General features: G+C 43.8%; 1 protein-coding gene and 1 long non-coding RNA gene across 4 annotated transcripts in view; one reads left to right on the forward strand and one right to left on the reverse strand.

Annotated features, from left to right (window-relative positions):
• The window catches only part of LOC122675990, a 29,531-nt gene extending 18,813 nt beyond the window's left edge, over positions 1–10,718 (forward strand). The window contains exons 2-5 of one of the 2 annotated variants that reach the window (XR_006335390.1): positions 3,517–3,587; positions 8,806–8,851; positions 10,199–10,270; positions 10,411–10,718. This is a non-coding gene — a long non-coding RNA (uncharacterized LOC122675990). Of the gene's footprint in view, positions 1–3,508; positions 3,588–8,805; positions 8,852–10,198; positions 10,271–10,410 lie in introns of those variants that run through there. The other variant, XR_006335389.1, reaches the window with a different exon arrangement.
• On the reverse strand, positions 1,153–12,353 carry SLITRK3 (SLIT and NTRK like family member 3). Of its 2 annotated transcripts, none has more exons than XM_043875241.1 (2): positions 12,099–12,353; positions 1,153–6,470 (listed from the first exon to the last, which is right to left on the reverse strand). In XM_043875241.1, the coding sequence occupies exon 2, from the start codon at positions 6,450–6,452 to the stop codon at positions 3,513–3,515; it is 2,940 nt and encodes a 979-aa protein (XP_043731176.1). In that variant the 5' UTR covers positions 6,453–6,470; positions 12,099–12,353; the 3' UTR covers positions 1,153–3,512. The 2 variants fall into 2 exon arrangements, with proteins under 2 accessions (XP_043731176.1, XP_043731175.1); XM_043875240.1 differs by lacking the exon at positions 12,099–12,353 and adding an exon at positions 11,110–11,670.
• Positions 12,354–12,629: the final 276 nt, after the last annotated feature.

The raw sequence follows: 12,629 nt of genomic DNA on the forward strand, positions 1-12,629 counted from the left end.
CTACTCACCATGTCATAGTTAAAGGGACAAAACAATACATGTTATTACTGTCAAATATTGTTATTCTAATTTGTACTAAAACAACAAAGAATATAAGCAGGTATTAGTCAGATCTGGGACTGCTTCAGTCTAACTGACCATCACTATGAAGTGAATTAATAATCTGTCTTTTAAAAAAAATAATCATTTTACTGCAGCAAAATCATTACTGCAGCAAAAGCATAGAACAAATCCTAATCATGGGACCTATGTTAATACCCATGGTGCTTGAAGAAAATGTATCTGTTATCATAAATTGAAGCTAACTTAACTATTTTTAATGCACAGCTAAAATAAGTGGCTTTGCCAAGAGGATAGAAAACTCCATGGAAGCAAAATATTATCTCCTTTGATACAAAATTTCATTCTCATATAAATTTATTTTCATTAAATAAATTTATTCTTAATTCAAGGAAAAAATTTATACCTATATTTAAGACAAGACAGTCTTACTTTCTGTATTTAATAAATAAAATATAAACATCATAATTATCAAGTTATAATTTGATATGGTTTATGGACACTTTTCAAATGTTAAAAGATCTGATATTATTAGGGATTGTACTATAGTCTGATTTGTATAACATGTCATGTTATGATTGTATGCATAGTTGTTAAGGAAATGATGATAATATTAGAAGTATCTTGCTTTGCACTCTGAGTTTTATTATGCACATGCTTTCTGCTAATTATCAAAACATTTGATTAGGAGGAATGCGGACATGATAAATACCTAGTCTAGAGGGACTTCATAAGTCTGATAGTAAGCCACTTAAAGGTTAATACTAACTTTCTGTGCCTTAAAAAAAAAAAAAAGAAAACTTCAGGTAAAGGATGAAGAGATGATTAGAAAGAACAAGGAAGGTGAAATAACTTTAAAAAAGGTAACTTCTGAGAAAGTGAAAAAAAAGAAGAAACAAAGAATGACAGCTATGTAACAGTGGACCTGCTCCTCTTGCATAAGAAGAACTGTATTTCAATATTGTATATAGAGAAATAGTGAATTATGCCCATGGGCTTTGCATCATCTGAACTAATTCCAAAATATACTTCAAATAATGGAGGAAGAAAGTTTTAGGTATAATGTACCAAATACAAGGTAGTCCTGAAAAGTTGCATTTTACATTGATATACTTGTGTTTTTTATTTTATACATATCTATGATACTACTCATATATAATTAATCAAGAAATATACAAATATGTTATTCTAGACATTCATGGGGCTTTTTAAAGTACAATGCCTTAGTTTTGTATCAGTTATGGAGCTTTAGAAGCCACTAGTCTTCTTTTTTATGGAAAAAAAAAATGTGATGTAAGGCATCAGGGCCTGCAGTGAATTACATTCAAAGCATAATGATAATTTCTACTAAGGGCAACTGGAGGAAACACTAGCAGAGAACGCGGGCCTCACTGCCCAGCTCTGCAGTTGCAGGGTCTATGAATCTCTGGAGCTCTGCTGTCCTCTACTGGCCTGATGAGATAAATGCCTGTCTCAAAGCTCTGGTTTCTTTGTATTAGTTTAGTTTCCTTCACAAACAAGATACTGGCACCTTAAAAATACAATTTTCTTTGGTTTCGCTCACATGTAAATGGATCATAACTCAAATTATTGTCAAATTAATTTTGCAACATCATTTTAGTGTCATACAGAAAGATAAACTCATTCAGCATCCTGTCTTAGTTCAAGCATATTTGGGGTCGGTTGCAGTAAGTGGTTGATAAAAGCAAGGGCTAAAATATAACAATGACAGCTTTCAGAGATAAGAGAATGCTGACAGTCAAATTGGCTCCCAGGCCTTATATTTTGATTGGCTGGGGTGTGTGTGTGTGTGTGTGTGTGTAAGTAATTTTAGTGCATATTTTTAAAAAGTATAGCAAATTCACTTTTCCTTTAAGTTTTTAACTATCACACGATTCATGGATTCTTGATCACTGTCTTCTAATTAATCCTGTACTTCTTAACACATATTTACAGTCTCTCCCAATTTCATCCTGCCTAGGAAAAATAATACATCATTGGAGTACTAAGTTTGAAATTCATAATTCGAGAGAAAGAAGTGAACTATATATTGATAAATCACATTTTTTATGTCCCATTTGTATCCTAGTGTGTGGAATGGGTGTGGTGAGTTACAAGATTTATTAACATCACAGTGCATCAACTTGTTAATAAACTAGCTTTCTGTATAAGAAGTAAAAGAAAGATTTTTTTAAAAATGGGAGCACGAAAGGCATGGCATAGCTGGAGTTTAAAGTTCAAGCTTTGTATCCTCTATATATAATGTATTATGTTTTTCAAAAACTTTTTATTAGGAAAGCTATACCAGACGCATAATCACTATACAATGATTAAACATTACCTTTACAATTTATAATCACTGAAATTACAGAATAAATATATGCACATTTCTTTTGAATCTTTGTGTGTGAGAGAGAAAACATTAAAAGTGCTTCCTACAAAGCTGTTAGTGATATATACCCAGTTGCTTTTTATGTTTTTTATATTATATATATATATAAGAAAGTGCAGATGTTCTCCAAAAAATCTTGGCATCAGGATGAAGTGTCAGAAAGAAGGTGCTCATCCCTAGGTGAGTGCCTCCAGCTGTTAAACCACCAGGCCTCCACTTCAGTAGGCTCCAGCCTAGAAGATGACTTTTCCAGGGTGGTAGGAGAGATGTTTTGAACTGTACACTAGGGGAGAAAGGAAGGTGAAACTATGGAGAGTTTAGGAAAGGATCAAACCCGAACTAATTAGATTGGGTTGAATGGATGATGGGTATGTGTGTGTATGTGTGCATGTGTGTACCTACACCAGAAGGAAGAAACTGCAGGTTTAGGGACCTAACTATGTGCAAGGATTTGTGATATGCACGTGGGTATGTGTGTGAGAGAAAAACGAGTGGGTGAGAACATTCCAGCAAAGCCCGCCCCCTCCCTCCCCGTCTTGCAGTTTCCAGGCATGCAGCAAACTGCATTGTTAATACATGTACAGAATCTGTGCCATGATGGGAAGAGGAACGAAAACCACAAATGTCAATCTGTTTTCCCCCCTTCCTGTCAAAACAAAACTACAACTGAAAAAAAAATTTACTGAAAATAAAAAGACACATTGAATTTTACTTAATTAGGATCAATACAATGATCCCCAATATACCTTATACATGGCACAGTCAAAGTCTCAAGTTTCAGTATAAAAAAATAATGATAACATTTGCTGGCAAAAGTCTGCGAAGGCACTTCATTGATTAATGATCTGTGTATGGCCCTTCCTCCAAATCACATCTGAGTGGGGAGAGCATACATCTGTATTTTCTAGTTATCATGCGGTTTCAGTTCTGTTCAGGGCAGGGAAGTTTGTGAGGATGGAGTTATTGGGACAAGTGTAACGGGAGCGAGGGATATGTTTCTTTTATTTTTCTTTTCTTTTGAAAAAAAAAAAAAAGCACTAATGTATTTTTTCTTTTTCTGTTAGAACCTATATGTTGTCTTCTCCAGGACTTCGAGGTAATCCGGCTTGGTTTGAAGTTTGGCCCTTAACTCGAGGTAATCACTTTTTTGCGTTTGGTGGTCTGTGAAGCCCTTTCCAGCCGAGAAGAGAAGGGTTTCCTTGAGCCTGGCGTCCTGCTGTAAGTCTGGGTACTGCATGCCAGGGGGATGGACATGCAGTTCCTTTAACTTGGGCACTGTGCCGTAGAGGCAGTCCGCGAACCCCACCGTACAGGGGGCTGGCTGTGGCCTCTCTCGGTCTAGCAGCATAGTGCCGCCGCCACAACCTCCCCCGGGAGGAAACAGCACCACCCCGCCATTCTCGTGGTGGCGGAACCCAACCAAGTCTCCCCCAGTTCCCGCAACGACCCCGGAAACCCCACCGACTGCTGCGTGGTGAGGGTGAGGATGATGATGATTCATGGTCACTATGGTATTGAGCTGGGAGCTGGACACTGCCAGCGCCCACTCCTTTTCTTTTTCTAGCAAGGTCCGGTAGTTGCTGTGGTTCTCCTTGGGTGTCTCAGCAAACTGCTCACTTCCTAGGAGAACCTCCCCCATTCCCGGGGGTTGTGTTGCAGGAGCCCCACGTTCTGCACCCCCTGCCTCTGGCCCGGATGAAACAGCCACCTCCTCCTCCTCGCGAGGCTTGTAGATGGGGTTGTTGCACATCTGAGTAACGGGATGAGGAATGTACTCGTATACGTGACCCACAGGAGGGGCCTTCTCTGGAGAGGAAAGAGTTGGTCGGCCCCCACCTGCATTTCCACCTCCACCACCTCCACCATCCTCAAAAAGTCGGTGGCATTGCATCTGGATGCCAGTGAGGTCCACGCCTTCCTGCCTCTTGCTTCTAAAGGGCAGCTTCTTCCGGCGTCGTCGGAGGACATAGGCAAAGAGGCCTGCAGCAACAAAGACTGCTGAAAAAAACAGAACCAGCAGGCTGAGAATCAACACAGAGAGTGGCACAGGACCCCCAGGGGGAGAGAACTCATAAGGTGATGCACTCGTCGGCCCCCCAGCAAGCTGAGCATCTCCGGGCTGAGCTGGGGATGCTCCAGCTGGTGCCATGTGCAGCATCTCTGGGCAGAGAACTTCCAGTTCAATAGTGCGCACGTCTCGGTGGGTGAGGTTCTCGGGGCTCCTGCATAGGACATCACCCACCACGCTGACTGAGCTGATGGTTTCGATCCACTGTTTGAAGGGAACCAGGTCACAGGTACAGTCCCAAGGATTCTCATTGAGGTCTATCTGGACAATGGCATTCAAGTGTTCTAGGACACCAGCCACTGGAAGATAGAGGAAGTAGTTCTTTCTCAAGTTGAGCCGAGCCAGGGATGTGCCTGCAAAGGCATCTGTTGGCAGGGTCCTCAGCAAGTTATTGTTGAGGAATAGCAGCTTCAAGTTGGGCATGAGGCTGAAGGCTGCAGGCTGGATTTCCCGGATGACGTTGAACTCAAAGTACAAGTAGTGCAGACTCTGTAGACCTCGGAACATTCCTGGAGTCAGCTTCTCGATATCGTTGCCGTTGAGAAAGAGGCTCTTTAGGTTAGGCAGGTTGATGAAGGCCCCATCCTGGACATAAGAAATACGATTGTTCCCCAGATGTAAGAGATCCAAGGAAGAGAAATTCCAAAAATCAGAACGGTATATTTTCTGAATCAGATTGCTACTCAGGTACAATTTCTTGGCATTCAGAGGCCTTGGAAGAAGTTCAGAAATGTTATTAAATCCTCGCTCTTTGCAGTTGACAGTCAAACCAAGGTCATTGATATGCAAATTACAGGTACACCCAGTAGGGCATATAATGGGAATGGGTGGTCTGGTCTGATAAGGAGCAATAGGAGGTTGGTTTGGACCAGGGTATAAAGCTTGAGATGTGGACGGTGGCCTTGGTGTTCGAGGCTGTTTGGTGGGTTTGGGCTGTTTATTTGAGGACTTGTATTCAACAGAAGAAGCAGTAAAATGGACAGAGGACAGCATCGAGGAAGGCTTAGTTGGCCATGCATTCTCCTTGTTTGATGACAAGTGGGGAATGCCCAAACTAGCCTCCACCTCAGAGTCAGACAACAAGGGGCAGAGTTCTGTTTTCCTGATTTCTCGCAGGTCCTTTCCATGAAAATGGAAAGGAGTCTCGCAAGTGATATCTCCCACCAGGGCAGTGTAAGGAATGCGTTCCAGCCAACTCTTCAGTTGCACGATTTCACATGTACAGTTCCAGGGATTTTCTTCCAGCTGGAGCTCCATCAGGCTTCTGCCAATGTGGTCTAGCATTCCTCGGTAAAAAAGAACTTTCAACCTGTTTCCACGCAGGTCCAAGTGGGTTAAGGAGACAGCCTTAAATAAATTTGTCGGAAGCATGGGAATGAGATTATCATTTAAAATCAGAACTCTCAATTTACTTAGATTCCGAAATGCCCCACTCTCAATACGTTTAATGACATTGTAGTCTGCCTGAAGATATTCCAGACTTTCCAAGCCAAGGAAGGTGTCATTTCTGAAGACATCTAATTTGTTCTCGTGAAGATATAGTCTCTTTAAAATCTTAAGACCGTTGAAGGCTCCTGTTTGAATGTCCTGCAATGCATTGTTCCCAAGGTTAATGGACACAGCATTATTCAAATGAAGAAAACTGTTGGTGTACAATTTCCTCATTGAATTTCTCTGCAGATACAATTTAAAAGGTCTTGACCAGAACTCAGTAATCTGACTAATATTTGTAAATCCTTTGCTGTCACAATGTATATGAAAGAGGCTTTCTTTAACTTCACAGTAGCATGGATCAAAACAGGGCTCATCTATTTCCTCTGAGTCCTCTATCAGGGGAATCGGGGTAGTCCATCCTAAAGCAATTGTGCTTAGAAGAATTATCCACAACATCCTCCCTCTGTGAAGCATCTCGGCTATAGAAGGTTTCATCATTCGCGGTTGATTACAAAACTGCAACAGAAATAAAGATGCAGATTTTTAGCTTTTCATCATATACACTACTCTAATTGACTCCTATATGTGGAGCTTTTTAAGAGTGATATAACAACTTTAGTAATCATTGAATTGACACTCAAAATGACCTATCAACATGCTTAATATGTCCTATATCTTAAAATTAGGAGACTGAAGTATTGTGCCATGCGATGACATTTTCCTGAATCAAGCCATACTTGGTGAAGGGCGTATCATTAAATCAAGAGCAGCCTTTGTTGTCTCTTGTAGCAAGCAAGGAAACTGGCATACAGTGATTCCTCTTAGGGATAGGCAGATTCAGTAAAAATGACAATTATTTGGCCATTACACTTGTTTGCCTGTTAAAACTCACATTGCTGTCAGAGGTGCCTATTATGGATCTGATTGAAACTCTGATGGAAGAAGATGTTCTTTAAACTATGGGTTTCTGTTCATAAAAAGACATGGCATGCCCCAAAGTTATTAGATTAAAGAGTATGATAGATTATGAGCCCTTGGACCAACATCAGATGTTAAGCTGTGTAAGATGATTGATATCTCAGGAAAACCCAAGATTTCTCTTAAGAAGTGAGCACAATATGCTTAATTTTAGTGCATGCCCAGTAACTCACTGTACCCCAAACCCTTTTGCCCAAGCACAGATTATTAACATCTCCTTTAATTAAATGATTTCTACATATGTGTATCATTTGGCTGTTTCAATCCTTTAGGCGTGATTAGCCTTTCTAAAGAAAAAGCCCATGCAGTTGTCAGAGCTAAAGATAGTCACATCTAAAGGGTGCTGAGCCTGGGAGTGTCAGTATTAAAACACTTGCAGAGCTTAGTTTGGAATGTATATCTGTTCCTTCAGGATCAACTGAGGAATCCTGCAAAAAGATGGAATGGCAGGTGGTTTGTAGAGGAGGTTTGGGTAAAGGCAAGAAATAGTGGAAACCTGGATTCTTACATATGACTTATCACATGAAATACATTTCAGAAAGATATTGCTCTTTTCCAATGAGAAGAAACAAATACAGTGCACTATTCTAATAATATGGAGCTTTTCTCCATGGCTCTCTTGGAGCCTAATATCCATATATGAAAATGTGTATATAAATAAATTATAATGCAGTTATATTAGATTGCCCTTCTAAGTCACTGAAATATCAATCAAAATTGAATTGTTTTTGATCAATAAAAATAAACCAGAGTTCTTAGTATGTATTTTTTTTCCACACAGATGCATCCATTAAGGAAATATTTTGTCAACCTTCTAACTTAAAACACAATGATATAACTTATAGGGATAGTGAAAAGAATAAATCTCCACATTCAGCTTGCATATGATGTACACAGCTGTACGGAAAGGAGAACCCTTAAGAAAGCAAAGAGAAATTTGCCTCAGGCATGCAGTACTCAATTTTTGGAAACAATTAAATGAAAAAAGAAGGCAGATGAGGCTACGCTGCAGTATCAGTTAGTCTTCTTTATATCCCTTTTAAAATATTAAAACCTACTTAAGTTCTTTCTTTTTCGCCATTCTTTTTTTTTTTTTTCCTGTTTTTCCTTGTTTTTGAGGTCCCTGAGATTTAGACAAGAAAAGCTCCAGATGGCTTTGACTTACCTATTTTGCAGGATTTTTTTTTTTTTTTTTTTAAAGCATTGATCGTCGGGGGTGGGGGGGGGGGGGAGAAAAAAAGAAGCAGCAGCAGCTTGAGTTTAAGGATTCTCTCTTTCCCTCCCCCTTCCTTCCTTTAGCTGAAGCTGAAGCAAAGGGGGATAGTTGGGGGGTGGGGGGAAGAGACCACAGAAAAAAAATAAAAGGCAGCAAGCTTGAGACGTGCTGGGAATGCAAGGGGCCTTTCAATGGGTTTCTTTAGAATGCAGAACTGCCGCTTGGCACACTCGGAGAGAGCGGGGGCTGCTGCAGCCTTCCAGCTTCGCCGCCGCCGCCGCTCTCCCTGGGTACCGGCAGCACATCATTGGGCACTTGGAGGAAGGGCGGGAGGGAGGCAGGGAGGAGGGCAGGCTCAGTCACCGTGCAGAATCGCGGACTTCTCTTGCGCTGGCTTCTTCTTCTTCTTTTTTTTTTAATGTGCTGTAACCCTGGATCCGGTTGTCCACGTCATGAAAATGAGCCCCGAGAAGGGGAACGCGCTTACCATGGATGGGGTCGGGCGCGAGCACTAGGAAGCCGTGACTATACAGTTGTGTGTGTGTGTGTGTGTGTGTGTGTGTGTGTGTGTGTGTGTGTGTGTTTAAGGGAAGAGAAAAGAAGTGGAGGGGTCAAGATGACAAACTGTCAATTTTTTTCTTTTTTTTTTTTTTAAAGAAAGAAGAGATCAACCAAGAGGAAACATGCCTTTGGTCGGGACGGGGTAAGGGGTTGTTAGCTTTTTTTAAAATTTTGATTTCCTAATTTAACTCTGGAGGAAACCATTGCCTGACTAGTTTGCTCCTCTAGTTCCCAAATCTCCGCTCTCTAGTGTAGACAGTTTGAAAAGTAAGGCTGTCCTTTGGAATCATCCTTTTCACAACCCACACACTTACTGCCAAAGACGGGGATAAAGGGAAATTCAGGTCTCCAAAGCAGAAGGGCTGAATCTAGCTGATTCTGCTTGGGTGTCCTGAGTGAGAGCTCAGGCAGCCTGAGAGACTTGGACCGAGTTTCTCCTGCATTTTGCTTCGATTTCTTTGCACCAAGAATCCTTTTGTTGTGCGGCAGTTCGGAGCCTTCGATTTCCCCTGGATTCAACAGTTCTGGCTGTTTCCACCTTTTATAAACCAGAGACAAGCCAGTGCTCTGGAAGGATACGCAGACCACTTGGGTAACAATGACACATTTCACTTCTTCCACCAGGAAAGACCTCGCGGGGATAGGGGGCAGCATTTCAGGGTTTAGATTCTTTTCTTTTTTTTTCCCTTTCGTTTCTTTGCCCCGCCTCTCCCCCCCCCCCCCCGCCCCCAACCCCCTCATATTTCTCCGTGGTATTTTCGGGAAGAGGATGGTAGAGAGTCCTGAGGGTGGGGTTGATTGAGGGAAGACGTTTCAGTGAAGAGGAGCCGCCAGATCAGAGCTCACAGGATTCTCTAAGAGTTTTTAAAGCCTCAGCTGATGGTTTTACAGTCCTACCTGCTGGGACGAAAATGCACCTTAGTAGGGAAACTGGAGAGAGGCAAGTGTGCAGCAAAGGAGTCTAGTTAGCGACAACTGTGCCTCGGGGATGTCGCCCCCGCCCCCGCAACACACACGAATCCTGTCACCATCTCACGGGGAAGGGAAAGGCTTTATGGTCGCTAAAGAGCTGGACTTGCCCAAGGGCTCAAAGTTAGCTAGCCCGTAGAGGTGAGCTTTACTTAAAGCACTTTTTTTACGAGACCAGATGTATATGTCATTACCATTATAAATACATATAAATAATCTAACAACAAAACCGTTACTTAAAAATCAGTCATAGGATATTTGCATATTTTGCATTAGAAGTGACCGCACCTGTGTCTGCCACTCCACAGTGGCTGTTAGAGACTAAGTAAGCAGGAGGGCCGGATTCTCTTAACGTTCCCCAACCTTAACATTCCAGACCCACCCTATCTATATCGGTCTCAGCCAAGAAGCTGAGCTCAGAACAGAGCAGTCCCATCTCTTTCACCAGCTGCCCCCCCCCCCCACCAGCCCCCAACACCACCTTCCTGTACCCAACGTGCAGAGATGGTGACTATTTCAGGAATCTTATCGGAACCCAAGATGCGATGGAATCGATGGTTAACCGGGAGGCTTCCCTGCGCTCCCAGTGACAGTAAATGGCTCTCCTCTGTAATCATTCTCTGTTCTTGAACTACATCCTCCCCCCTCCACCCCCATCCCGCTCCAAGTTCTTGATTTGGGACATGTCTTAAAGGACATTTCACCATTTTCCTTTCCTTTATCTCGGTGCAGGGTATCTAAGCGATAGCAAGAGCTCCAAAAGTTAGGAGATGAAGGGCCCTGGAGCCCGGATTTCGACCGCTTCCTGCTGTGAGCGCCCAGCATCATTTGTTTGTCCACAGGGAGGACAAGAAGCCCTTTCTCCCCACAGTGCCCCCTCCCACCTCCCCCTCCCCTTTGCTGGATCTCCGAGCCCACTAATCTCTCCATATCTAAGATTAAATATTCCAATATGGAAGCAAAATGATCTTCCCTAGAACAAATAATTAAAATGCTGCATCATTCATTTTCTGAAAAGCCCTGATCCTTCCTGAGGTCCTTTTCTAATCTGTCGCCAGGCGAAACGCACAATGGGTCTGTTTAGAAATAGAAAATGATTAAAAAGCTCAAGCCATTTTCCTTCTATCCTTTACAACACGAGCGATCCGCTGGGGGAGGGGCTCTTCGCTCTGCCACCTGGCCTATTTGTTGGAGTTACTTACGATTTACACCCCCAAGAAAAGGGGTCCGAGGGTATTTTAGTCTCCAGTAACACTCTTTCTATCATCGTCCTTACAGCTAAATGATCCGGTTCAAAGGTACAACCCTCTGGCACCTGTGAGCGTACAGAAGAAGCCACGGCGGCCAAACTATATGCTCTACAAAGAACATCCTTACACGCGAGAACACTGGTTTCAATTAGGCAAAGTAAGAAAGGATGGCGGCGAGTACCTATCAGTGCAGAGCGCTCTCGATCTCCGAGGTTTACTCCAAGGGGCTTCCCAGCGAGAGCTGCAAACTCTCTGGGAGGCAGAATTATATCCATCATGCCGTAGCCTGCAGTTTCTCCTCCTCAGGCCACCAACTTTCAGAAAGGCCACCAAATCACGCTTGTAATCCTTTCAAGTGTTTCCACCTTTGAGACTCGCAGGGAAATGGTCGCTGCATACCAATGGGAGAGCCGGGCGCTCACCTAGCGCGGCAATGCCGGTGACAGACACTCAGGACCACAGCTCTATATACCCTCGATGGCAGGCAGGCAGCGTGAGTGTCCCAGGACTGGGCTCTTTGATTTCAGATTTCGGTGATCTCGATTCAGCTGTGAGCTCCACGGTCCCCGAGAACCCTGGCTCGGTCTTCGGGTTTTTCTCTCTCGCTTCCTGAAAGGTTGTCACTCAAAGCGCAATCCCTTCCCGAGGCCTCCTTCCCTAAAGGGAGCTGGGATTAGACCTTGCCTTCTCCGGGTGTCTTTGCTGTTGACCCTTTGGGTAGGTGGAAGTGGGGGTGGGTACTGTGTAGATGAGCGAAGAAGAGGATGGGGTGGAGTGGGAAGCAGGCTGGAAGGGGGTGCCCAGATCCCAGATCCCAGCATTGGCCAGACAGCGAAGGTGGGGGCGGGGGGAGGAGGGGAGAAAAAGAGAGACGGGATACAAATACAACAGTATGGCTGTACACTCCAAATTCGACTTGAATTTGGGGGATCTCGGGTAAAGCACCAAGGTGAAGCGATCCGGTTGGCAGAGAGTGAGCCCCCTGACAGCTCACCATTCAAGCGCCCTCACTTCTGGAGCGGGAGAGGGTGGGGGGCAGGGAAGGGGATCGCGGAATGCTTCAGGCCAAGGAGACGCTCTCGGCGGCAGCCTCATTTAAGACTGACCTGCTTTAAAAGTGCCACTTTAATGGCCTAGGAAATAACTAAAATCGGATTACACGTTACTTACCAACGTCTGCACCCAAACTGGGAGCACCAGGTCGGGTGTTAGGAGACAATATACCGAACGCCAGGCTGGAACCCGAATGCAAATCCATCAGCCGCCCCCAAATCGCTCACGGAGGGAGCGGCGCTCTGGAGCCCCCAGATCAGCCCATCACCAGAGCCTCCGCCAGCTTGTCCCCCCAGCACCCCCGGCCCCTCCTCCGCTCCAACTGTGTAAATCAGCCGCCGCAGTCCTCTCGCCGCGCATCGCAGGCAAATCCCTGCTTAGGGAGCAAGGAGCAAGTGATATTCATATTCTCTCTCTCTCTCCTCTTTTGATCGGTCACAATCTGGCAGCTCTACAAAGAAAAACCCTGTAAATTTGACTAACAAGAAGTTAGCATTCTGTATTTCTGGATTGATTTTAACTTTTATTTGCAAATGAGAGATGGTTGTTTGGAAAATTACAGCCCAGGCCTGAGGGGGTGGGGGTGATCAAATTAAGCGCATCTGACCTGTCTCGGTGGGCGGTATCGCTAAATGCCTCCTAGAAGCA

This window comes from Cervus elaphus, chromosome 19, assembly GCF_910594005.1.
Source record: "Cervus elaphus chromosome 19, mCerEla1.1, whole genome shotgun sequence".
NCBI classification, from domain to species: Eukaryota; Metazoa; Chordata; class Mammalia; order Artiodactyla; family Cervidae; genus Cervus; species Cervus elaphus.

Coding starts and splice junctions, on each gene's coding strand:
- SLITRK3 (XM_043875241.1), bottom strand. CDS start 6,452: ATGATGAAACCTTCTATAGCCGAGATGCTTCACAGAGGGAGGATGTTG.